Raw genomic sequence first — 27906 nt, forward strand, 5'->3', positions numbered from 1 at the left:
AAAGTGAAGATGCGGAAGAGAAGGAGCTGCGATGGGTGAGCCCTCGGAGAGACAGGAAGGGGTGGTAACCAGGCACAGGTGCAGCCGGGTCCACAGCTTAGATAAGGAGAGACTCGGGCAAGGAAGCAAGGATGCTGTTCACATCTTGATTTTGTCTGGTATCAGAGGAGAAAGAAACTAGGAGGAAGTTTATTTTCCTCTGTCCTCTTGAAGGCCGGGACACAACCAATATTCTTGACGGGATTTAAAAAAATACGCCGTCGCTCCTACCCTTTCTTCCTCGATCTTCTCCTTTCCCCCTCCTCTCCCAACCACCCCACCCCTACTTCCTCTTCTCTCTCTCCCCCTGCTGGTTTGCTGGTTACTTCCCCCTTCCCTTCTGTCCCGGCTATAGCAGGGTCCAGGCTCCCTGCGAGGGACAGGGCGAGATTGGCTGTGGGCTGTACAGATCAGCCAAAGAACGAAGTAGTCAGTCTCTCTCTCTCTCTCTCTCTCTCACACACACACACTCTCTCTCTCTCTCTCTCTCTCTCTCTCTCTCTCTCTCTCAAAACTCGGACCTGCAGCACCACTGCTGCTCCAAACCCTGGAAAAGGCAAGCGAGCGCCCTCCGGACCGCTGCGCGCACCCCGGCTCCGGCACTGCGCCCGACGCATAGCTAGTGCCTTTCCCGAGCGCGGCCGCTGCGGCCGGCTGTTCTGGAAGATAAAGAGGGGAGGGAGGACAGAGACAGATCCTGAAAACTCCCCGGCCACACACGCCGCGACTTAAGCTCTTTCTCGGCGTACAAGTGAGGACGGCGCCTGCAGCGCCCTGCCCTGCTGAGGTCCGCGCGGCGGCCGGGGAAGAGCCCACCTGCCGGTCTGCGATCAGCCAGCGCAAAAAGTGCGGCTTGCCGGCGTCCTGCGCAAGCAGTGCCTGGGGCTCCCGGCGCCCTCGCCCCCCGCCGATTCGAAGTTCAACCCTCCGCTCTGTCGCGGGCCCCTCGCGGCCTCGGAGTGTCCCCCCGCCACGCGGGGAGCGGACGCGCGGCGCCGGGACCTCGCTATGGCTGGGGCGCGCAGGCTGCTCTATCTGTGGCTGGGCTGCTTCTGCGTGAGCCTGGCGCGGGGAGAGAGACTGAAGCCGGATCTGCCCGAGCTCCACAAGGCCGTGTCAGGCGACCGCACGGCAGGTGGTGACTCGGGCCCCGTGCTGCCGCCGCACGACAAGGTGTCCGAGCACATGCTGCGGCTCTATGACAGGTACAGCGGCGGCGGCAAGGCCGAGGCGGAACGGACACCGGGGTCCTCTGAGCGGGGCTCGCGGCCCCTGCGCCCCCAGCCCCTGCGCGAAGGCAACACGGTTCGCAGCTTTCGAGCCGGAGCAGCAGGTGAGTGCCCGAGGCGCCCCCTTTCCGCGGTCCCGCCCCAGGTTTCTCCAGGGACACCCCCCACCCGCAGCTTCCTCGTCTGCCCTCCGCTCTCTAATGCTACCTAGAGACCTTCTCTCACCCTCTGCAGTTGCCCACCGAGCCCCCTCGGTCCCGTCACACCCCGCATTTTGCCAGCGAGTAACCCCAGTTTTAGAGCCCGAATTGGGAGGGAGATCTGGAGAGAAGAAGGGGGCCGAGCAACCGAGTAGGTCTGGAGGAACTGCCTGGAAAGGGGGAAGGGGCTACCCCCATGCCCAGCAGAGCCGTCCTGCGCTGGGTGTCTGGAGCACCCCAGGGGTACCTCATGCTGGTGTTTCTTAAGCCAGCCAGCGGAAATTCCCTTGGACTGGGCTTTAGCCATGTTTACCTAAAGGCAGATGTCATTTTATGCCAACCCTGAGGCACCAGAGGGAAAAGTCATACTTGAACGAGACGCCTTCCCCTCGCCTTTTAGACTGTGGCTCTCCAGACCTTGCACCCCTCTTAACTCCCGTCCTCTGTGTTACTGTATTTGACACTTTCTATTTGATAGTCCCTTGGTGACAAACACACAAACTAAACCAGGAAGTCGGTGTTTCGATTATTTAAAACCCATCTGGGCAAATAGGGGTGTACCTATTCCACCCTGGGAGGAGCTGAGGGGGGGGGGACAGCGGTGGATGTAAACACCTCTTGGAATCTGCCGATGAAAATCTGCTCATCCCATTTTTCAACACACAGATCACTGCGGACTGAAATTCATGGCTTAACAAGGTTTCTCCTGTTCCCTGTGGTGAAGGAATAACTTATGCTAACAGCCTGCCTCCCTTGTGCTAACAGCTTGAGGGAAAGTTTCCTGGACACTGACTCGGTTTATATGCTTTGAAGACGCATCAGGCTTTTTTGTTCACTACATTCATGATAAAGGGAAATGTAACTGCAAAGCCTGTCTTCAGTGAACCGTTGAAAAATAGCCAACAATCTTCAAGTGGGGAGGCCTTGCCTCATGCTCTATCAATTCTGTCAGAATCACTAGAAAGAAATCTCGCAGAGCTTTGATATGTAGGACTCCTGGAAAAAAGGAAAACCAAAGCATCCATCAAGGAAAGCCCTAGGTTGACACTGTAAATACACTCTAGAGCTCGTAGGCATGATGACATTTACAATAAATGTGAATTATGCTTTCTAATGCAGAAATCTTTAGCTAGCATCTGAGCTGAACCAGATTTCACTTTCTTCTTAAAACCATGAGCATAATCTGTAAGGGGCTGCCGCCCTCTGCTAAGGAAACAGAAACCTGCTCTGGGTTATGCACAGTGTGCCAGCCACTTGAGGAGGCTGTCCCGACAGCTGACCACACCAGTGAATGCCCTGTTTATTTCCGTGCAACTCTGAGGGCAGAGCTCAAGGAAGGAGCAATGTGGGAGCCACAGGAATTGGAAAGAAGTTGGGTGGGCAAGGCAGGTGGCAGTAATGAAGATACTCAGATGACTCTTACCCTGATGGTCATTTTCTTGGTGATATTCCTAGGGAAAAGCTAAAGCACCCAAGAGATGAATAGTATTTTTTGTATCAACAAGTTTCATTTTTAGTATGAATCACAAGGTTGGGAGGTGGAATGTCAGTTTGTTTCACTCACACCCATTGCCTGGTTGTTTGTATGTTTGTCTTAGGCTGAGCGAACCATGCGTGGGAGATGGATAAGGATTTGAGAAAGGCGGGCCCCATGTTCTTTGGGGCTTCAGCTTATTCTGTGCATTATAATTTCTAGTGTCCCTTATCAGCCTCACGGGTCTTATACCAGCAAATGATAAACTCTGATAGAGAGGCCAGAAGTTCCCTGGAAATGATGAATTGCAGCTTGAAGCATATATACAAGGCTGTGTGCCCTGATAAGAAAAGTAATCCCTTTAGCATCCTAGAGACTGTCTTAATGACTTATTCATCAAACGTAGACATCGGTTTTTGTGGAAGCTTAAGTGTCATGTTACTGCATCGGACGGAGACTCCTGGAGAGGTGGTTCGTGTTGGACCCTTTCCAAGAGTGTTTAGTTACTAGCACACTCAAAAGACCTTATTATAAGGCAGGTCTGGCTCTAAGAAGGCACGACTTCAGGAAGGTGCTAAGGCTTTCACGTGTGTCCCTCTCCTTTATCCGTATCAGCGTTTCCATAACACTCTTTGTCTTGTGACGTATGTTCCGATGTAGGTGAAAGATGCTGTCTGCTTTAATAAATCAGATACGTTTTCTAGGCCATGGTGTTTAGGTTTCACAACATATGGGCTTCTCTGTAGCAATGATGTTACAAGTGTTAGTGGACCGTCAGGTGGTGTGCTGTATTTATATGGGATGGCTGCTGACCCGGCAGACTTTCCAAGTGCTTATTCGGGCTGAGTTATAGCCTTAGAGCCCTATTTGCTCCTTGGAACATACCTGATTAAAATTATTTATTGTTCTAAACCTAGAATATCTTTGGTTGAAATTTAGCTGCTGTGGTATCCCTCTGATTACTTTCTACTTAAACCATTACTTGATGGTGGGTGGCATCCATCCTAAATACACTTTCCGCTAACCCCTTTTCTCCTCCCTCCACGCCATGCAGTGGGTGTGCCAAAACCCTAAGTGTGGAACACTCCTAAGTCTTTTTGTGATGTGTGAGGGTTTACGTAAAGATAGGTTTTATCTTTCCCTTTGTAAAAGGTGATTTACAAAACTATCGACGACAGAGAAGTTTAGCTCTATAAAAATACACCATCTTGAAGGAAGACAAGAGGCCTATGAAATCAGCTTTTATTTTAATCTCAGTTTAAGTTGTCCTTGGCTACTACGTAATAAAAGAAGAGTATTTTACATGAGGTTTTCTCCTGGCCTGATCCTTGAAGATACATACTTTGTGTTCATTAGTTTCTCATCATTCCCATAGTCACTTACTCTTATTTTTCTTACTCATAAATTTAACTTCTTTAGGAAAAGTGATTAAAGCACACATGTTCTTACTAGGAAAGTATCATTATTTTAATTTATGACATATAACTACAAAAAGATTGTATTTCAGTGAAATTTATCGCCTTTTCCTTAAAAAAAAAAAAAAAAAACACACAGACTTCATAGATAAAAGAAAATTGAGGTAATTGGGACCCCAAATCTTGTCCTTCAATGAGGAAGGGTGAGTCTTTCCTATGATGAACAAAACTCTTTGAAAATAAAGGATTATCATTTGATGTGTTTCTGAAGGGCAAGGCGAAAATATAAGGCTTTGGGAAAGATAGAGTTAAGGGCAGAATGAGCATTCCTATAAAATACATGGGCCAGTGAGCGAACATCGTTTTTGATGGGTTTAATGGCAAGGGAATATAATGACTTTATTAAAACATAGTTACCTTAAAATCTCTGGCACCTAGAAACTATGCTTGAAATTAATGAGTACCCAGGTAATCTAACGTTTTCATTCAAAGGACAATCATGCTTATGGAGAAGGGGAGCTGGGTGTGCGGCTGCTTTGAATTACACACTGCTTTGAATACATGATAACCCTTAATGAAGTTTTTACTGTAATAGGCAAGACAGCTTTACAATCTCTGACATTTAAAAATCCATAATACCATGAATTCTTGATTTTCCATACTAATGGAAAAGAGAAAGAGAATGAGTTACATGAAAAAACTATTTAAATCTAGCTTTTTTTTTTTTAAAGATTTTATTTATTTATTTGACAGAGAGAGAGAGACAGCGAGAGAGGGAACACAAGCAAGGGGAGTGGGAGAGGGAGAAGCAGGCTTCCCGCTGAGCAGGGAGCCCGATGCGGGGCTCGATCCCAGGACCCTGGGATCATGACCTGAGTCGAAGGCAGACGCTTAACGACTGAGCCACCCAAGCGTCCCTAAATCTAGCTTTTTAGTATAGTTAGCCACACTCCAAGAGACCAAGAGACCATGAGGGTCAATGAAAAAAAATCCCCTAAAGAGATAATTCACTCAGGAAATATTTATGCATTAAAAATATTTATGTAATTAAGAATATATTAAGAGGGTAACATACATTTTATCTAAGCCATGGAAGTTTATAAGCACTTGACTGATCCAGTTCAGATATCTCTAAAAATTAAATAGAGACAAGAGTGTCAAATCTGCTCTCAGGTGTTTTGGAGTTCTACAAATTTGTATTTAGAAGAGGCTTTATGGAAAGCAAGCTCCACCCTCCTTATACGGGAGAAGAAATGGATGTCATGATGTATTTACCAGACAATTTTTCAAACATACTGAGCTCATCTCAAAACCTATTATTTCTAATAGTCTAATTTTCTAGGAGAAAATTTTGTAGAAGCGGGTCTTTGGAAGATGTTAACAGGTGTTATGTAAAATTGGGTCCCATGTCAAATAGGTTTGGAAAAAATGATCATTTTTACTTGCTGTGGGAACTTTCAGGGCCTTTAAATGCTAGCGAGTCCCCCGAAGAGTGGATCATTTTCTCCCTGAGAGAGCATTTTAGAGAATTGTGGTTCTAAGATATCTGGTTGGGAAACGCTGGTTCAGAGCCTTCCTAATTTCTCAGAAAAGGAAGATATACAAAATTCAAGTAAATATCACAACAGAAAACTGTCTTATTTCTCATTTCCCACTGAGTACCTATCTCAGGATGTTTACTTACATTGTTACTGTGTGGACTCGGGTCCAATTGGCACTGTACCACCTTCCTGCTTTCATGTTTTAAACTCCTCTGACTGTAATTGTAGAGTCTCTCTGTCATTAGATTTCCATTTTTCCTGTTTCTTTATGAATTCTCTGTCACTGTTTTCTTCTATAGGGTTAATATTCATTATTTCACAGCTAGTATTATGCTTTTAAAAGAAAAGCTGCTTTATTTGTGGAAAACTTCACTGGAGATCATACACATCACTTTGTTTTATCACCATTAATATCTTGATGAAAGACACACTCGAGACAGCTATCAACTCCCTTCTATAATCACCGATGTTTGTTGTATTTATGAGACATAATAAAAACCATACCTGTCAAAAAGCCTAGTGAAAATTATTGAGCAAGTTTGCATACACTTTCTAGTTGCTACTCAGGATTTTTTTTTGCTACATCAGAACTTTCCTCCCCAAATTTGGAAGGTTTTCCCATCTATTCAATTTGTATATCCTAGTAATCAGTATCCTAATAACTTGATTTTGGTGGGAGTAGTGGAAATAAGTTTGGCATCATCACAAATAGTCTCAGCTTGAACTTTCCTATGCCAAGTTTCAATTCAGAGTGCATTGTTATGATTATGTTACGAATCCATGAACACAGAATTATGTAATGGAAACACTGACATAGTATTAATCAAGTGACACAAGTATACCAGGATAATATGTCCCTTGGACAGTAGTAAATGATGACAGTGTAACTGAAGAGCTCTCATCTAGGGAATATATTTAGAAATGCATAAGGTCGCTAGTCTTTTCACATGCTGGTAGTGGCTGGGTCCCAGCCTATTGGCACCTGAAGCAGTACTTCCGGGGACACACTTTTCAGGGATGGTGTGTTTAAAGGCATAGATGTCTCTATTCATTTAAAACACCTATGCGCCTAAGTCATAGAGCCCACTGAGCATGGTGTGTTTATTGACTCCTTCAGTGACGGACCTACCTTTAAGACCATCATTTCTTGGCAACAGAACCACAGTAAATGCAGTGCCTAGATTTTATTTGGGCACACTATGAATAAAATTTTTGGACAAACTGATGCTATCGTATTACCATCATCAGTAAGTACTTCTTACTTTACTGAGTGAATTCTATTAAATATTCCTTTTATAAAATAAATGCATCTAATAGTTGTAGAAATGCAAGATCCTTTGTCTAATCCTCTGATTTTACAGTTAAAACAACTGAGACCCAGCATGATCTTATTTGCTTTTCCTTCAAAGCGTATTTTAAAATTAAAATCGTGCATGGAATTAAGCTAAAGACTATTTGAATTAAGTGTAACTGCTACACTTAGGCATGGGTTAAGGAAAATGGTTTTCAAGTAAAGAAGAGATTCCTGGTATTTTAATTTTTCTATTACCTGAGGCTGAGTTAAGAGATCTAATGGCTAATCTTGGCTGAATTACTAACTAATAAACATATCTAATAGTGCTAGACTCAGTTTCTTCATCTATCAAATGATTAAGTCATACTACTGTGCCAGTATTGAAGAAAGATGGTAAAACTCAATTGAGAAAATAAATGTGAAAAGCATTAAATGGTTAGAAGCTCTATATAAATGAGATATTCTCAATATCTTAAAAGGTATCCCTTTCTAGCTTCCCACAAGCCTTAAACATACCTAAACTGTTGATCAAGTGCAATTGTTTGTAACACAAAGGATAATATTTCAGCAGCAATGTAAATATAAGGAGGTGATAGTCCTCTTGTAATACAATCTGTGATATCCCAAGCCCACATTCAAGAAGTTACTCTTTCTGTCCTGACTTTGGTGGCTGAATGGAGCAGAGTTGCACCTTTTTATAGTGATTTCTTGAGGTGAATTGTTCTAAAGTACAACCTCTAGATTAGCAGAATCAGCGTCACCAGGGAACTTGCTGGGGATTCTCCAGCCCACCCAAGACCATCTGAATTAAACTCTGGGGGCAGGACACAGAAATCTCTGTTTTAACAAGCCATCAAGGTGATTCTGACGCATGTTTGAGATACACTTGTCAAGCTCATGTCCCTCAAGTTTTGAGGATCTTATAACCAGCGCCTGAAATTTAGGATTGACTAATGTGTAAATCTTGGTCTCATCTGGCACTTTTCGTGGGCCTTTCTGTGGACAGATGGTTTATTAATTTATATAATGGTAAGCTTCTTTCACTGTAGAAGGCACACCACCATCTTTATGGCAGTTTCTTTCTCTGGAGTGGACTTCAAAGGAAGTTAATAAAGACTTCTTAACCTCCTTCCATAGCTGCAGAGAGTTTGGGGCCTCACAGATTTGGTAGAAGGAGGATATGGGACAGAGATCTATAAAGCAAGTCTGAAGCGCGAAAAGCCTATCTTATTTCATTCTTGTGTTCTGAGGACCTGGCGTAGTTTGCCACGTAGCAGGCACTCAGTAAATATTTCAGTTGAGCTGAATTAGATGTCCAGGGGACTAGATAAGAAGAGATAGTGGAAAAGCTATCAGCCAGCCAAAGGATCCTTTAAAAATAAACTTGCCGTGAATGAAGTTCCCATGAGGCATTTTACCATGTGTATGTTAGATCGCAGTGCTAGTCTACTCTATATACAACTGTTCTAATAATGCTTCTTTTCTGATGAACTGAAAGGAAACGCCATACAGTACCTCTACCCAAGAAGGGCTTCTGCTGACTTTGGGAAGTTGAAACAACTTGAAAGTCTTTTCACTTTGGTATTAAGTGTGAAACATTTTTGAATCTGGTAAGTTTACACAGTTGTTCATTCAACAAATTTGACAGATATTTTTTAGGACATAAATACTCCAGGCTGTGCAAGTACTAGGAGCTCAAAGATTTATTGAGACATGGGTCTGCCCTCTGAGAGCTCACAGTCTAGGAATGCCCTTAGGCAGAGGCTAAGAGTAGATTAACTGATTACTGAACATGTTGCTATTCTAGAAAAACATACATTAAATCATCCCTGGCCACGTTTTACTTTGGACATAGAGAATGGTTGTTTTGAAATCCCATAAAACTCAGTCGTTTGACTGGCACTCTGCAAGAAAAACGAAATTCTGTGACTTTGCATTCTAATTTAGAAAGTCTCCATCTTGCTTGCCTGAGAGCTCAAGGTGGCTGAGAGACCCTGCCTTCTAGACTCGGTAATCCGCAAGCATTCAGCCAGTGACTCGGGGTGCACGTGGCTCTTTCCTAGGCACCCCTGGCATTTCTCACAGCTGTACTTTGGAGAGAGAAGTAGGGGTAAAAAAAAAAATGTTGTCCCAAGTTACATATTTTCTCTATGACTAAAATGTTTTCCCTGCTTTCTGGGGATTTAACTAATCATCAAGATTTCATTTAGTCTATTTGTTTTAAAATCATACTTTACATAGAAAGCTTTTCATTGTGTGTTCTAATTCCCTTTGAAAACATTCTGTGTGGGCCAGCACGAAGGTGAACTTCCACTTAGCACTCCCTGGGCACCCCCTCAGCGGCTCGGGGCGGGAGCTAAACCCTTGCGATGGCACCACTGCGTCCTTGCTTTCATTAGGTGCAGGTGCTTTGTTTTCAAATGAAAACAGAAATAAATCTTCTGCCTTAGCTATGAATCAAGCTCCCAAAAAAGTCTATACAGTTAATAGAAGAGCTGGGCTCCTCTCCGAAATCAGTGTTAACTCGCTGGTGCCTCATTTTTGCATTTCTACAATGAACAGGTTCGACTCCTTCTGTTTATTCATGAAAGCAGCATTTACTGAGCACGGCGCTAGAGTTAAGCCCTATGCTTGGGGCTGAAGAGTCCGATAAAGTTCCTATAGGATCTTCCTTAACGGAGTTTATGGTCTTAGGAAGGAGGACTAATATGATGAGAATCATATTAGAGGCAGGGCTCCAACTGAAGGAGTGCGTTGGCATGACAAACGTGCCTCAGGTGGGGCCTTCGCTTTGCCTTAAAAAAGTAAGTCTGGATTATCAAGGAGAACAGGCGGATGAAGACATTGCAGGGAGAAGCGGCGCAGGTGCCCCATCCTGACAGGTGTGCAAAGAGAAGTGTAGTTTGAAACTCACCTGATGTCTGAAGCCTCTTTAAATTCACAGATCTTTTGACTCTAGAAAACTCAAAATAAGATGATAATGCCAATGGCAAAACCTAACTAGGCTGCAGTTGATGTATTCCCAGCAAGGAAAATCCAAGCGTGTGCTAGTGCCAGCGAACAGTAAGAAAACAGCACCACCTATTGGTAGTTATATTTTAGCATCAAAACATTTCCTTAGGAAGAGCTGAAAATAAAGCCTGGTGCAGTTCCTTGCAAGGGATCTGAGAGTTTACCTAGTGCATCTCTCCTACCCTCCATAAAGACATCCTCCCGTAACCGTCTTGAATTAGGACTATCTTAGGTTTGCCCAGTCCCCCAGACGGGTCTCACTATCATACCAGACACTTAGAAAGTAATTCTTTACACATATCGGTCTGGATTCTGCCTCTGTTCAACTATCACTTTTAGACCTCAGTCTCGTCTCTGACGCTGGAAAGAAAAACCCTGTGAGCCCTCTTCAGCCCTCCAAGTATTTGTCAACAATTTTCATGTCATCGGTAAACCATTTTTTTTCTTCCTTCAGGCCATGTATTCTCCATTTATTCAATTCAAACTTGTAAGACATAGTTTCCAGATCCTTCAACATGTTGGTTACTACTCTCTCTTGTATCAATGAACTGGTTAAAATGAGGGCACCCAGAATGAATCATGCAACTGTAGATGTAATCCGATTAGTGTGGCGGTTAATGTCTCCTAGTACCTGAAGACTACAAACAGCCTGATAATGCATAAGCGATTGTTTTTAACCTGATAAAACCCACCATTGTTTTTATATTATTATTATGTCAGTTTGTTCTTATTAATCAGAAGGTATACTTCAGTTTTCTAATTCAATAATTCCAAATAGGTAAGTATCAGAATATTTCAGAAGAAAAAAAAAAAAAAGGTGAGCACGATAGCATTTTTTGTGCACCCATATTAGAACATATAAACATATATATCTTTGTAGATAAAAGAAGAGAGAAGCCTACTGCAAACTCCTGTTCTTACGTATGTGAAGACTCTCATTTGAAAAGTTAAATTAATTCTAAAAATCTATCAAATAAAAAGCATGAGAGTAATTGAATAGATATTATCACTTATTTCCACTTGCAGGGAGGTATCGATCTCCTTATTTAGTCCTCTGTACTCATTTGCTCAACTGCTCGCAACTCCCTTATTCCTGTTTTCATCCTTGTAAATACTAAGTATTTGTTGAGTCCTTTGGGGGGAAAGAGCATTAACTTGCACAAAAATTAAATATTTTAAGGTAGAAGAAGGCAAAAATACAATACGGGTTAGAGAAGTCAAGAAATGTTTTTGCAAAATGGTTGAGACTTCTAGCTTATTGTTAAAACAGAGCGGGAGAGGAGGTCATCCAGAACAGCCTGGATAACACGCTCCCTGGTCTGGGTAGAAATGGCAAAGGGTCAAGTGCTGGGCATAATACAGGACCTCGAGTTAGGAGCTAAATGTGAGTTGGCCATTGCTTTTCTGAATTTAGGCAGCTTAGATGTCTGCTAGGATTAGATTAATTTAGGACATTTTAATAAATTTCTCTTTAAAATATTGGAAATATCGCTATGCAAAAGCCTCCGGATATGCAGCATTGCCGACTGCCAGAATGGGCTCCTTCCCCCACCCCCAACATCCCTTTTCCCCTTCATTCTTAAATGTCTGGCTCAAAGGTTAACTCTTCCCTGTGTATCCTTCTTCCCCTTACTCGGGCAGTTAAATGCCCCCTTCGCTGCTGCTCCAAGAACACAGTTCACACCTTTGACAGCAAGTTGCATCGTCACGTCATGGCATATCTACCTGCATGTTGCTTCTCAGTCCTCCCCCCCACCCCCCTCAACAGTGTGGACCTCAGTGGCTATTTGTGCAGCCCCGAGACCCAGCCCAGGGGCCAGCCCCTAGTAGTGTTCAACTCATATTTGTTAAAGTGAAACATTTGTTTTGCTTTGGTTCTGGTTCTTTGTTGGCTGTAGTGGGGATGTATTTGTGTCCTACACAAATAACACAACTGAAGCTATGAAGAGAATCGCTACGCCATAAAGCACGGCTGCTAACCTGCCCATTTAACTCTGTCAACTCTATCGCCGAGCAGTGTGTTAATCTTGGACTTCGGACTGCAGACTGAACCGATTAGCCACAGCTGGAGGGAAAATGAGAACGCAATTACCAAAATTATCTTTATCTAATGTTCTTGGTAAAGGAAAGTCTGTTGCATTCCAAGAAGGGAATCTTTCCCCCAACTTACTTTTTGGTTTGAGTACTCACGTTTAGCAAAAATCCTAATTCTTCTCTGCACTTGGGGAAAAAAAAAAAAAAATGCCTTTTTTTTCTTTCCTTTTGGACTATATGACTACAAAAGTGGTGGTTATCCTAGATTACCACTGTCCAGTAGAAATGTAATTTGAGCCACAAACGTGAGCCACATATGTAATTTAAAATTTTTAGTGGCCACATTTAAAAATATGAAAAGCAACAAGTGAAATTAATTTTAATCATATATTATTATACTGAAAATGTTCTGCGCCCAATTCTGATGTGGGTGAAGTGGGCCCGAAGTTCCCCACACCAACAAGCAATTCTCAGACACCAGCAGGGTATCTGAGAATTCAACTCAGTGTCCCCAGAGATAGTGTCAGATCCTACAGGCAGAGGGCTCAGTCCCACAGGACCAGCCTCCACGTCAGAAGCCAATTACCAGCCCAGGCTGTCACCTGGAGGGGAGCTACAGATTAGAGGTTCCCATGAACCACCCCTCCTTGGGTTTCCATTAATTTGCTAGAGCAGCTCACAGAACTCAGGAAACCCATTTGCTTACTAGATTACCAGTTTATTATGAAAGGATATAACTCAGAAACAGCAAGGGTGTGGAGATTCCATGTCCTCCCCAGGTATTGCCTTCCCCAAATCATCATGTATTCACCAACCTGGAAGCACTCTGAACCCCATTCTTTTGGGTTTTTTTAGGCTTCATAATATAGGCATGATGGATTAAATCACTGGTGATGGCTTCAATCTCCAGCTCCTCTTTCCTCCCTGATCAGGGGTGGGGCTAAAAGTTCCAACCCTCTAATCAGTGGGTTGGTTCCCCTGGCAACCAACCCCTTTCCCTATTGGTCCTCTAAATTCACCTCATTAACGTAACAAAAGGCACCTGTATGGATCTCTTAGGAAATACCAAGGGTTTTAGGAGCTCTGTGCCAGACATGGGACAAAGACCAAATATATATATATATTTATATTTATTATAAAATCACACTATCATAATATTTAACCCAAGACATCCAAATATCATTTTAGCATGCGATCAGTGTAAACTTCTGTTCATGTAATACTTTACATTCTTTTTTGGACTAAGTCTTTGAAATCCAGCGTGTATTTTACACTTAACAGCACATTTCAGTTCAGCCTTAAATGGCCGCTCATTTTGGACAGCACGGTGCTAGTTAGCTAACATTCCCGGAGTTTTTTCTATGTGCGATGTGCTTTACTTGCGCCCTCTCAATTAATTCTCACAACCCTGCAGTTGATGCTATTGGGCTCTTTTTACAAAGGAGCAAACAGACTTAAAGAGCTTGGGTTATTTGCCCAAGGACAGTTGGTGGGTGTGGTGGATCTGGGCCTGGGCCACAGGGCTGGGACTTCAAAATAGTGTACTGAGCTAAAATGAAAGCCATCACAAGAGGCAGTATGGCAGATTCTGAAGCATTTACGAGAGGATATTGAAGATTAGACACAGGGGTGGAGCCTGCTTAACAGCAGGTCACAAGGTGTCTGGAAACATGTTTGAAAGAAAGAAGGAAACTTTTTTTTTGAGGAGGAGGAGGAGGAAATATTTTGAAACAAAAATGGGGGCAAGAGCACTATTACTTTACCAATTAAGACGCTACCACCCAGATCCCTTGTCGTTCATGTTTTTCCCTGCCAGGATGTCTGTTTGGCAACCATTCACTTGCCACATACTTAGAACAGAGACTTCCCTTCCTTCCATTTTAAACTTGCATCTGCTACAAGAAGTTTGGGTAAAAGTATATGTTATGGTGACTGGTATGAATTAAGGCTAGAGTCTCTGAACAACTCTGATGCCATGGCTTTGTTATAAAGGTCTGTAAAATATTATCCTGGTGTCATGGATTATACAAATGTGCACAAATGGCAGTTTCCTCCTTTGCCTTCACATAGTGTTAAAAATGAGTAAAATATGTTTCCCATTGCACTTCCCTTGTGCTTGGGGACTCAATGAACTCATTCTAAGTTTCCACGTCTTTATAAAAATGTTTTGTTTTTACTGAAATATGTTTTTGATCAAGAACATAATTTCACAATTGCGTGTATGTTTCTGAAACCAATATGTATATGGAACAAGTGCATGGAGGAGGGCCCGGGCTCTGGTGATGGATCCTGGGACTGGGCATTCTTGAGTCTAACCTCAGCCTTGCCACTAACTTGGTAGAGGATCTTAAGAGAAGGAGCCAACCTCTGCCCTTTACTAATCAATCTCTTGTTCTGTTTGTTCTGTTGCTCTCTCTCATTTTCGAAGAATTGAGACACAATTGACCAGTTTCAATAATTTCATCAAACGACGTGGAAGAAATTCAACTCTTAAGTTCTTGGGATGTGATGAACTCCAGGCAAACTCTACAAGGGCATTAATTCTTTAAGATAATTTGAATGTGTGGCTCATCATTTCACATAAATTACCTGAATACTGAGCTATATGGTCTTGCTTACCTACCCTCATCCTGCACCATAAACTTTGTGAGGCAGGTAGAAGATATAATCCCGTAATATGGTCATTGCTAGCACTAATAACAATAATAATTTTTATGTAAGAGCCACTTGCTGGGCGCCTTATGAGCTGCTTTACACACATCTCATTTAATTCTGATGGCAGGAGAGGTAGGTATGGTCTCCGTGTTATGAATGAGAACACTAGCTTGCCCCAAGTGGCTGAGCCAGGGCTTGAATCAAGGTGAGTCTAATCCTACTGACGCTTATAACCGGTAGGCTATCCACTGCCAGGGATAAGAAGCTATTACAATCCTGTGCCAGATTTATAGGACTGGTTCTTGGTAGTCTTATGAAAGGCCAGAACTCTCAGCTCTCACACCAGTAAGTTCACTGTTGTGTTACAACTTCTACACATCCGTAGTGCTTCAGCAAAGGAAAAAGCAAACTAATAAACATGGCTGATCCTTGCTTTAATCCTTCTCTAGCTTTTAAAATTACTCCTGTTATCTTTCTTTGTTTGTTTGTCTAATTGAGGTGAACTTCACATAACATAAAATTAACTATTTTTAAATGGACAATTCCACAGCATTTTGTACCTTCACCATGTTGTACAACCACCAAGTCTACCTAATTCCAAAATATTTCTATAATTCCAGAATAAAGCCTCCCACCCAAGAAGAGGTTTCTCCCCATTCTGCATGCCTCCATTCCCTGGAAAACATCAATCTGCATTCTGTCTCTATGGATTTACCTGCTCTGAATGTTTCGTGTAAATGGAATCATACAATCTGTGACCTTTTTTATCTGCCTTCTTTCATTTAACATAATGTTGTCAAAGTTCCTCCACATTGTAGCATGTATCATTTCTTCATTACTTTTTATGGCTAAATCATATTCCACTGCATAGACATAGCGCTATTTGTTCAGCTACTCACTCGTTGATGGACTTCTATGCTGTCTCAACCTTCAGCTATTGTGAATAGTGTAACTGCAACTAAGCATATGCATGTACTTGTATGAGTATCTGTTTTTTATTCTTTGGGCTACAGAGGAGTAGAATTGTGGGGTCACATAATATTTCTGTGTTTAACTTTTGGAGGGCCTGCCAAACATTTGCACGTCAGCTGAAGCATTTTACATTCCAACCAGCAATGTAAAAGTGTTCCTGTTTCTCCACATCCTTGCTAACACTTACTTTGTTTTTTATTACTATAGCCAGGCTAGTGTATGTCAGATGGTACCACAGCGTGGTTTGGATTTACATTTCCCTAATGATTATTAATGCTGAGTGTCTCTTCATGTGTATGTTGGCCCTTTATATGTCTTCTGCAGAGAAGTGTCTATTTGGTGCTTTTGCCCATATTTTACTGATTTCTTTGACCCTCTGATGTTGAGTCGTAAGAGTTAGTTATATGTCCTGGATACCGCATTTTGTCAGGTACATGATTTGAAAATATTTTCTTCATCCTGTAGGTTGTATAGACTTTCTTGATAATGTCTTTTGATGCAAAAAAGTTCTTTAACTGTGATGAAATCCAGCTTATCCACCATCTCAATTTATTTATTTTTTTTCTTTTGCTGCTCATATTTTGGGTGTCATTATCTAAGAATCCGTCACCAAATCTAAGGCTGTGAAGATTTTGCTTGTGTGTTTTCTTCTAAGAATTTAATGGCTCTAGTTCTTATATTTAGGTCATTAATTCATTTTGAGTTACTTTTTTTATGTGGTGTCAGGTAGGGGTCTTGTTTACTCCCGTTAATCCTTTTTTTTTTTTTTTTTTTTCCTTCCTAGGAACTCTTGGAAGCAAGGGACTGCACATTTTTAACCTGACTTCTCTAACCAAGTCTGAAAACATTTTATCTGCCACACTGTATTTCTATGTTGGGGAGCTAATAAACATCAGCCTGAGTTGTCCAGTGTCCCGAGGATGCTCACATCATGCTCAGAGGAAACACATACAGATGGATCTCTCTGCATGGATCCTTAAATATGACAGAAACCAAAGTCAACTCCTGGGTCATCTTTCAGTAGATGTAGCCAAATCTCATCGAGACTTTGGATCCTGGCTGTCTAAAGACATCACTCAACTCCTGAGGAAGGCCAAGGAAAATGAGGAGTTCCTCATAGGATTTACCATTACCTCCAAAGGACACCAGCTGCCAAAGAAGATGTTCCCCTTCCCCGAGCCTTATATCTTGGTGTATGCTAATGATGCTGCCATTTCTGAGCCGGAGAGTGTGGTGTCAAGCTTTCAAGGACACCGGAATTTCCCCACCGGAGCTGTGCCTAAACTGGATAGCCACATCAGGGCTGCCCTTTCTGTTGAGCGGAGGAAGAAGCGCTCTGCCGGGGTCCTGTTACCTTTGCAGAACAATGAGCTTCCTGGGGCAGAGTATCAGTATAGGGAGGATGGGGTATGGGAGGAGAGAAAGCCTTACAAGACCCTTCAGACTCAGGCCCCTGAGAAGACTAAAAACAAAAAGAAACAGAGAAAGGGACCTCACCAGAAGAGCCAGATGCTCCAGTTTGATGAACAGACCCTGAAGAAGGCCAGAAGAAAGCAATGGATTGAACCTCGGAATTGTGCCAGGCGATACCTTAAAGTGGACTTTGCAGATATTGGCTGGAGTGAATGGATTATCTCCCCCAAGTCCTTTGATGCCTATTATTGCTCCGGAGCCTGCCAGTTCCCCATGCCAAAGGTAGCCCTTATTCTCTGTCCTATCCTTCCTACTTCTGTAGAGTAGAAAGACACATGGACTGAATGTGTGTTTTCATTTACAAAATCCATCTGGACACTTATTTATTGCATTCTGACATGTACTAGGCAATAATGGTTATGCTTGGTTTTTCTTTAATAGTTGTTAAGTTAATATGAAGTCAGTATTGGTATGAAGAAGGATATGAGGAAAAACGTATATGTTTTTTGTGTTGCTTCCAAACACAGTGTGTATTCAGTGATGTGGTCTGTTCTGCTATGTGTGAATCTACACCTGCCCACAATCAGCAAGCCCCAAATGATCAGAAGGCTGATTTTGGAGGGGATAGTCAGAGAATGACTAGATGTCGTGGGAAAAAGGAGGGAGAAGGACTAATTGGATTGATGCCCATGCAGAATATTTTTTGATGAATAGTTTCTCATGAGCTGAACTGGCCCCACCAGGGTCAGGATCAGGGTTGGGCCAGGTAAACTCGCCTCATGAAATCCACCAAATGCTTCTTTCATTTGCTTCCCTAATAAACATCAAAAAAGGAATGCAAAAAAGGATACTTTGACTCTCTAAGTTTCTTCCAAAACTTACTCCAACCAATCAGAGCTTACCTGTGTCTCTTCCAAAATCAACAGAGACTGTACTTTATCATATCAGCACTCAGTATCCTAAGAAATATACTCTCGGAAGCTTCCCCAATCCCACCTCTGCCTTGCACGGCAAATCCAAGTGACTGTTCTCTTTGAATTTTAAGTTAGTAAAATAGAGTGGTGCCCTCTGGCATTCAGTTAAGCTTATTGCTGAAATTCTATTCTTAGCTTATAACAGTTTGAACCTCTGACATACAGTGAAATGGGGCTGTAGGAATAGAATTTGGAGACACAATAGAGTTGGGGGTTTTTTTGTTGTTGTTCTTTTTACCAAAACTTGAAGTGAATCAACTTTTGCTGCTATATAATAATGGAGAAAAAAAAATCTTTTGCCTCCAAGAGTGAGCAACTTCTGTTTATAGCTCTTTAAAGTTTCATATTCTTGTCCTACTAGTCCCACGATCATTGGGATGTTAAATGGAACACAGGCATAAGGTCTGACTGAACAAAGCCAGGTCAGTCTCAGGGCAAGGAACTTGATTGAAGTTTCCGTTTTCTTACTAGAATATCTCAGAAGGACAAGCTTTCTACATCTTCTAAGACTTGTCTTTCCCAAGGATTTTTGCCAATTCCAAGTTTTGTAAATCTGAACACTAAGTAAGGATTATGTACATTTACTATGATATAAACAGCCTTATCTTGTCTAAATATTCATAAAGGGTAGATCACTAATCAAACAAAACTTGTTCCAGCTAGGGTAGCATTTAAAAACACACCACAAAGATGCAGAATGTAACAGTGATGAATTTTTGTAGTGTGGGTTGCTTTGTGGCATTGAGAGGCAAAATGAATTCAAAATCTGTCCCTAAACTCAGGATGACTGAGTTTTCCAAATAATCTCTCACACTCATAAACTGTAACTTCTTCCATGAAGCCTGGGGAAGGAGTTTTCCTTCTCGACTCCAGATTTTAGGACCCAGGGATCCCTGACCATGTGGAGCTATTCAGTGAGTTTTCAACTCCTCCCTCTGGAGACCTGGTCTGGTCTCCACTCCACTCTAGTTACCCCAACTTGCCCCCCATCTCCTGTTGGTTATGCCTGCCTTGACTATTCAAAATCCTGCTGTTGCTTCAGTAGATCTTCATGACAGTTCTCCAAGATCCAAAGCATAATTATTTCAAAGGGATAAGTTAAGAATAACAGAGATAGGTTTAGGAAGAGAAGTGTGTTAGTGCAGCAGAATGATTAAATGGACATGCTCATCGCTGGGCTTCTTAACCTTAATGTGGCTACAGATTGCCTGGGGTATGTAGGTTCTGATCTAGTGGCTCTGGGCATAGAGCCTAAGATTCTGTGTATCTAGTAGAGTTCCTAGGTGTTGCTGATGCTGCTGGTCCACAAAGCCCACTTTGAGTAGCCACATGGCGAGTTAAAACCTTTTGGCTCAGATCTTGGTTCTACCTCTTACCAGCTATGGTTTTTGGGAGAAGTTACTCATACTCTACACAGTTGACCCTTGAACAACGTGGGGGGTAGGGGCACTGATGCCCTGCATGGTCGGAAATCTACGGATAAGTTTTGATCCATAACATAACCACTAATAGCCTACTGTTGATTGGAAACCTTATCGATAACACAAACAGTAGATTAACATGTATTTTCTATGTTGTATGTATTCTATACTGTATTCTTGACAATAAAGTAAGTTAGAAAAAAGAAAATGTTTAGAAAATCTTAAGAAGAGAAAATACATTTACAGTAGTATATTTATCGAAAAATTCACATATAAGTGGACCATGCAGTTCAAACCCATGTTGTATAAGGGTCAACTGTATGTTAGTTTTCTCATCTTTGAAATGGGTACAACAGTACATAATAAAAACAATAGTATCTACATAATAACAACAGTGGGGAAATGAAACACCTTGAACATAGTAGGCACTCAATAAATATTTGCTCTTGATATTATTATTATTAATGGTCATTGTTGAGACTGAGGAGAACAGAAAATTAAATGCAGGGGGCTGAAGAAAGCCCAAATAGGAAAAGGGATCAAGAGAATAAAAGATGTTAAGACAAGAAAAAGTTTCTTAAATGTTCCTAGTCCCTTTTCAAACATCACAAAGCCTAAAATAGGATTCTCCCTGCAGGTTCAACAGCCTGTAACAGTTCTTTGGAAAGTCATAGAATCAGGACAGCACTGGTTGCAACAACTGAACTCATCCTAATATTTGTCAAAACTTGGAAGGGCATCAGATCTCCAGGGAGACATAACAGAGAGAAGTGTGGAGTTTTCTCTCCAAGCTTGAGATTTCCCTTTGCCAAGTGGAGAGTGGAAGTTTGGCTGTTACATGGAGTTCTCCGTCTCTCATCACCTTGTGTGGATCAGCTTCCCTTTTAAGGCTTTCCAGGGGTTCCCTTTTGGCCTGCCAGGCTTTGTGGCTTTCAGGTGGTATAATAACCAAAAGGATGGAACACGGGAACCAATACGAAGCTGCTACATAAGGGGTAATTAATAAGCATCACTGCTATCAGCACAGCTTCCAACATGGTAACCAGAGAGAACTATTTAAAGAAAAATAGAGTCCACACAACAGAGGAAGAAATAAGGTCTCTGACCAGATCAGCACGAACACATGTGGAGTCACGGAGGTGCCAAAGAACTTTCAGACTTTAGATATACATTTTGCCCCAGAGAGAAGTTCTCCCAGGCCAGACTCCTCTGCTGGCCCTCCTTCCCTTTGGCCTCGTGAGCAAAAGCCTGCTCTCCATGGCGGGGCTCTTCGTCTGCACAAGTCGACAACCTGTTCTGTAATTCAGAACAGCTGTGTTCTGCCTTTCCCAAATTCCAGGCTTTGCCCTTTCACTGATTCCAATTAGATAGTTTCTGGGCTATCACACCCATGTGGGCTGGACTGGAAGAGTGTGGAGCAAAACCCCATGGTCCGGGTCAGGAATGAGGGCTCTTAGCTGATGACACACTCTCGCTTGCTAATGCATTCGTAATCAAATTCAACTCGAGGACATCATGCGCAGCTTGGCAGGTGCGGGCCCCACCACGGCAGATCTCATTCACAGACACGGCCGTGTGGATTTTTCTGATTTCTAGCCCCTACAGCCAATCTGTTCTCCCAGGGAGAGAACTCTGGAATTCTGCCATGAGATGAAAAATACCCATAGAGCTCAAGCCAAGTCCTTTGCCTTTGCTTCCTCCTCACCACCTTAGTGGAGATGGAAAACAGAGATTGCAAATGGAATGAAAATGATTGAGCCATTGTTGCTGACTGAGATGTGAGAGAACCAATAAGGATTAGAGGATGGAGTTATTTTTTCATGGAATGGTGTGAACCCTAAGAATAGCAAAGACACAGAATTAGGCAGCAAAGACCTAAACACTTGGAACCAAATAGCCTATATAAAGAAGAAATTCACATTTAATGAGTTCAAAATGATACACCCTCAATTAATTTCCTGAGTTTCCAATTCCAACCTCTGGTCATAAAAAAATGACCTAAAAATCCTAAACCTTGATGCACCAAGTTACCCAAGCAGAAATTCCCTAGGTTGATGTTAAATTGAAGGTTCCTGATAAGACACACCAACCCAGAATCAAGGGCCCGTGCCTGAATTCCAGTGAGCCCACCAGAGACTGCTCATAATTTCTGAATCTATCATTTGTGAGTTAGAGCTTAAAAAAAAAAAAAAAGACAGGAATTTTCCTAGGAAACACCCACGAATATTTTCCATATCAACTCTGGGTCATTTGTACAGAAACTTTTATTTTTGTTGATGGGAATTATTTCCACAGAAATAGGTAAAATGGAGAGTATGCTATTTCTTGTAAGTATTTCGTCCATTTAGCAAGTATTTATTCAGTACCCAGAGCATGCCCTGTCCTAGGCTCTGGAGAATAGCAATGCACAGCAGTATTGATCAATTGAGACTTCATCTACTTAAATAGATCCATTTCATATGAAATTTAAATATTATAGGAGTCATTAAAACATTAAGAATAACAGAATAATGTCAGAAAATCTATGGTTTAAAAAGTCCTTCGTGGCATTATTATAGGCTGTTTGGATCGCTGAATCTTAAGAATAAATCAATAGAGAAGAGTGGATGGCCGCAAAAATGTTCTTTGGAAATTACTAATACTGATGAAATAAAGAACAGTGGCTATTGATCTCTATTGAATAATACCGATTACAGTTTGTATCAGTTACACAGATTTTATTGATGCTGCAAGGCAAATGGTATGCAAAATAGAACATACACTTCCTTTCCTTAAAGGGAGAGTACCTTGCTTTGCAAAGCTAATTGATTGAAAGTTAACAATCCTTTCCAACACATACTTAAAGTTTCTAGGAAGAAAGAGGAAGAAACCAGTTGCCCATCCTTAAGACCATATTTTAAATAATTTATGCCCATTCACAATAAAGTTAAAAGTCTAATATATGGATAATTTCTTTCATTAAAGTTGAAAGATGGGATGAGACAAATCGATTTGCCCTTTCTCTGCCAAAGTAATCCTTTTTCTTTTCTTTCTTTTTTTTTTTTTAAGTAGTATGCTAGCTTTCTATATTATTTGCTTCTCCCATGGTTTGTATGTACCTTAACCTTATTTAACTTGTTCCCATTTCCCATACTGGGAGTTTTTAGGAGTATGAAATTAAAATACCAACTCAGAGCCATTAGAAACATGGCTTGAAGTCTTGAAAGTAAAAACCCAGAGTTTTGGCCTAAATCCCACTTCTGAATTGACATGTGATCTCTGGCAAGTTGCCAAATTTCTGTTTCTAAATATATTTAAAACCAAACTGGTTTCACCTGCCTAAAAGAGACGTTAGGGAAAACTGATGCTGCGCAGCATGGCATCTCTCCTGAAGAATTCTGTAGCGCTAATACCTGAATATTCTGGGCTTGGAAAAGAGGCCGCTGTTCTTCAAAGCTGAGCAGAGTCGTGTGTCGCTCTAAATAAAAATCCCGTGGGTCACGTGGGTGTCAGTGGTTCCACTTGGCATTTTCTCAGGAAAGGATTTTACCCAGGCTCCTTTGGTCAAACTTCTGATACCCATGGAAAAACTTCAGGCCCCCTTTTCCCAGAGGATTTGGCCACCTCTTACACTTTTACACGACCACATTGAAGTCTGAACCCAGGAGCAACAGTGCCCCCCAGTGGCCAACGGGGTGGTCTTCTTAACCTCCGTTAGTGCTTCTGAGGGGTGAATAATTTACACAGCGGAGTAATTACCATCCAGTCCATCTTGGTGCCAACTATTAATAAATCAGTGTTCCTTGGTGTGCTTGGTTTTATTTTAACAGCAAAGTGTAAATATCACCATAGCAGTGGCGATAATATATCTATAGTAAATAGGGTGTTTGTTAGGGTTCATTATGATTCGCATAGAATTTAGAACAAATGGTTTTTGTTGCAATCCTGTTGTTGAAGACATCCTAGGAAGTATTAATCCCCTGTTTGGGGGCTAAGTTGTTTTTAATTAAGTGATTCTGGTTTAGGTAACTGTATTCAAATCTTCACTCTATCACTTCCTAGTTATTTGACTTTAGACATGTCATTTGAGATTTTTGAGACTATTTCTTTACTTGAAAAATATAAGACATGGTAGTTGTGGTTGTAAGGATTAGAGATACTGCATCTAACACATCTGGTGCATAGCAGCTGCTCAGTACACGATAACCATTACGGTGGTGGTGGGATAGGAGGTTGTGCCGGGCGGCTGACGAGGCCGGTGTTAGTAAGTTGTTGAAACGAATTCATTGTCTATGTATTTTAACGATGGACGGTGAAGAGTAGAAAAGCAGCTTCACGTAACTTCCATGTTCTTCTCCCATTTCTTTTCTAGTCTTTGAAGCCATCAAATCATGCTACCATCCAGAGTATAGTGCGAGCCGTGGGGGTCGTGCCCGGAATTCCTGAGCCTTGCTGTGTGCCAGAAAAGATGTCTTCACTCAGTATCTTATTCTTTGATGAAAATAAGAACGTGGTACTTAAAGTGTATCCTAACATGACAGTAGAGTCTTGTGCTTGCAGATAACCTGGCAGAGAACTCATATGAATGCTTAATTCAATCAGTACTTTATTTAATGGACTTCCCCCCTCCTTTTCTTTTTTTTTTTTTTTTTGCACTGCCAATGCATTTCACCCCAAAAGATTTTTTTTATAGTCAAAGAGAATGAGCAAATAGACTGATGATTTCCATCAAGGAGAACTGGACTGTGTTTGTTTCTGAATGGAACTCAATGCAAGATTTTAGTAAATATGGACATTTATTTCTTTTTAAAAAAAAACACAAAAGAAAAATGATCACTCAAACTGTTTTTAGAGCTATTAGAGGACACACTGATTTATTTTTGTAATGGGCTTTGAAAATAAGTTGGGAAAGTACCAACAGCTTATCACTTATCTCTACTCATAGAGAATAGAAACATTTCATATTCTGAAGTAGGCTTATTGCCATAGATTCCTGAGCGACTCAGCAAGTGCAAAATAATCCAATCAACATTTATGTTTATCTTAGAAATGTTTAAGACTCTTGTTTACCTGTGTTTTTCCTCCATGTGTACTTGAGTGAATTGATGAGCGGAGAGTGTGCGCTGAGTGGTGGTGTATGTATGTGTGTATGTTGCCGGGTGCCCGTGCCACTCTGTAGGAAGGTTTGCTTAGCATGGTTTTATAATTCAGTCTATGCAGGATTCTTTGGTTTTTTTCATTTCATATTCTGGCAAGCACCATTCAATTATGAGAACTTTACCAAAAAGGAGAGAGTGATCCAAGAGCATATGCAGAGAGTTACCACTTGGCCCAGCCATTCAGTTTTGAAATACAGTTGTTTTCATTTCATTGCCTCCTAGAAAAGGGAACCAGCAGCCCAGTTTTCAAAAACCCAGATGGAATTCCCTTCTGTACTTCTTTGTCACAAGTACCTTCATTTGTTCTTTTAAATTGAATTCAAAAATTCAACTAAATTTTTAAAATTTGATTAAAATTTTAGTTCTCTTGATATGCCTTGACTTCCTGTGAAGTAATCCATAGATACTGAGGCTCAAAAACTGATGGAATATTGGAAATTTCTTTAAATGACCAGAATAATCACAATCACATGTTGAATATCATACTTCAGCCACATCCAAGGATGGTTCAGCCATGAAATCTATACTTCAGCAAAGCTCACTAAAAGTTATCCACCAAAAAAAAATGGAAGTCAAATATAGACACTTTGTTTTTTCCCACTTCCATTTGTCATAAATATCCTCTTATACTTTGCCCTTGAAAACTTGTTTCAAAAATCTCTCTTGCTATATTCACATGTGTGACAAAAACATTTTCAGACCATGGGTTGGTGATGATGTCATACCTGTGGTTAGTAGTCCTCTGAATTGAATCTCACCTGATTAGAGACAACTAAGCTGTTTCAGAGGCCGTGAACTACCAGAAGACATGGGGTTTTGTTCTCTCTCTACCTATAGCTACCTATCTTGGTTCACCAATTAATAAATATTTATTGAGCATTTATTTTGTAAAAGGCACTGTGTTAACTGCATGTCCTTAGCATCTTCACTGGTAAAATGAAGAGGTTGACTAATTGAGCTAGTTGAATGGATGATATCGATAGATATAACAATGCTGCAAGTATCTCTGTTCATAAACCAAAGGCAAGAACAGGCTCATCTTCAGTATTTGGGAGCGAGTATGGAATTCTCTGTGGTTTCAGTCGTATTTCTAGCTTTCTAACTTATTAGAAATGCATTTAAAGAAGATTACCATGAACAGAAGCTCTTTGACACTTTTGGAATACACAGAGGTTGGCATGAGTGTATATTAACTCTGAATGAGACACACTCATTCTGAATAATAAGTTAAGCTCTGGTGCTTGAGTTACTGTGGTTCCTCATAGTTCATTTTTTTAAAAATTCTGGCAGCACTATGTTAAATATTTGAAATGAGATAGGTGATAGGATTACTTTTAATACACTTTATCAAAAATTTGAAAGCAAAATTATATAATAGAAGTGAGCTGGTATGTGACCACCTTATCTTGGGCATACCATCTTTCAATAAAGGAAACTTCTTTCTCGTTGGTAGAAATGATGCAATTCTACATTTAGTTTTTTCCTCTAGCAGTTCCCAGCATTACTTTTCAGCCTTCTTTCCAGATGTCTGTTTGTTACCTTTCTTAATTTTAATTGATGACCACTTACTACAGATTAAATCCCACAATGGCCAGAAAAGCCTCTAAATAATAAAAATTTATGAGTACAAACTAAGTAAGATTTTATTTTAAGTAGCATTACAACACAATTAAAGAGCTTGGTAGTCTTTCAGCAATCAAAATACTTTTTGACCAGTAGCTAGTTATTTCTGGGTGGCCTTGTAACCATTATTTCACTCCATATTGAAGACATGTTAAGCTATAAACAGGAAAAGTTTTATTCCCCCCAAAATAAAGGAAGATTTCTTTTCAGTCAAAGGGATTGAAATAAATGAAATGACGTTTTAACTCATAAAAATTTACTTGAAATAGTTGGAAAACTGAGTGACTATTTCACAATTCCTTAGGTACTAGTGTATGCATAAGTTTTACATAGACTGTTTACAAATCTCCTGGTATAAAAATGGCAATGGTGTGAGAAGAGAAATTATGTTTAGAAATGCCATTTCCTAAATCATGCATCTCTGTCTGTCTCTCCCTCTTCTCTCTCTCCTGTTGCCCCCTTCTCTTTCCCAAATGCCACTCCACCCCAGTTTCTAGATGTGACACGCACACACACACAGAGTCACTTAAAAAATGAATTTTTTTCCAATAACTGTTCTCTTAAATTCAAATTCAGGGGCTGCTGAGGTCAATATAGTATTTTCAAAGTATCTTATTGTAAACGGTGTGATAATATACAATTTATAGGATTTGGGATTGTGGAATTTAAACTGGAAGATTGGATTCCCCAGATCTCAGGACTACGATACTCCAGATACATTTTTACATTCACCTAGCTATATATTGACTGATGATCATTTATTCATTGAGATAAGATTTTTTGCATTAATATTTCTGGAACAACTCTCGTCATCTGTTTAATGTTTTTATAGACAATCATATGTGTATAATACTATTATCAGTCTCCCATAAAAATTTCTTTTTATAATTACATGATTCAGTTTAGTCTTTCTGCTTTCACTTTTCTCTGTGCTAACAAGTAACTAATATCTGGATATTGACTTCTTGTTGAATCAAGGTTGGGTTAAAGAATAGCTATGCACACGTGATGTGCAAGATTAGGTATAAAATTAAATAAGAATGCTTGTTTCCCCTTGACAATCATATTTTAATGTAGTTTATAGGTGATGAAGTGACCCCCCTTTTCTAAAACCCAAGCCTTCCCTCAGCTTTTCACACTAGTTTCTGTACATGTTTTAGACCAGAATTTAATGCTTGTACAGTTGGCGGCAATTTAAAAAATATATATTATATATATATATATATGGGAAAACTTTAAAGATGCTTTTAATTTATTTAATGACTGTTGCTTTTCTATAATGGTAATTTTCATCCTTAGATGGTGAGAGGAAATTCTTTTTACTATAGTTTTTACATGCAAAATGAAATTTGGTTCTTTAGTCAAACCCACTAACGGGGCATGTCTCAGTGAAACTGTGTAAGACAAGTCACTACTGATGGATAAGCTTTGCTGACTTTGTATCATTTTCCTCCAGTAACGGAGAGCTTTTC

General features: G+C 40.9%; 1 protein-coding gene across 1 annotated transcript; it reads left to right on the top strand.

Annotated features, from left to right (window-relative positions):
- Positions 1–577: 577 nt before the first annotated feature.
- Positions 578–27906, top strand: BMP3 (bone morphogenetic protein 3). Its single transcript, XM_036070543.2, has 3 exons — positions 578–1372; positions 16650–17560; positions 24025–27906. The coding sequence occupies exons 1-3, from the start codon at positions 1048–1050 to the stop codon at positions 24214–24216; spliced, it is 1428 nt and encodes a 475-aa protein (XP_035926436.1). The 5' UTR covers positions 578–1047; the 3' UTR covers positions 24217–27906.

This window comes from Halichoerus grypus, chromosome 3, assembly GCF_964656455.1.
Source record: "Halichoerus grypus chromosome 3, mHalGry1.hap1.1, whole genome shotgun sequence".
Lineage (NCBI taxonomy): Eukaryota > Metazoa > Chordata > Mammalia > Carnivora > Phocidae > Halichoerus > Halichoerus grypus.

Bases quoted from the DNA above. Each gene is read 5' to 3' on its own strand.
- BMP3 (XM_036070543.2), top strand. From the start codon at position 1,048: ATGGCTGGGGCGCGCAGGCTGCTCTATCTGTGGCTGGGCTGCTTCTGC. The intron at 1,373-16,649 runs GTGAGTGCCCGA...TTTCCTTCCTAG, and splicing joins CTTTCGAGCCGGAGCAGCAG to GAACTCTTGGAAGCAAGGGA. The intron at 17,561-24,024 runs GTAGCCCTTATT...TTTCTTTTCTAG, and splicing joins GCCAGTTCCCCATGCCAAAG to TCTTTGAAGCCATCAAATCA.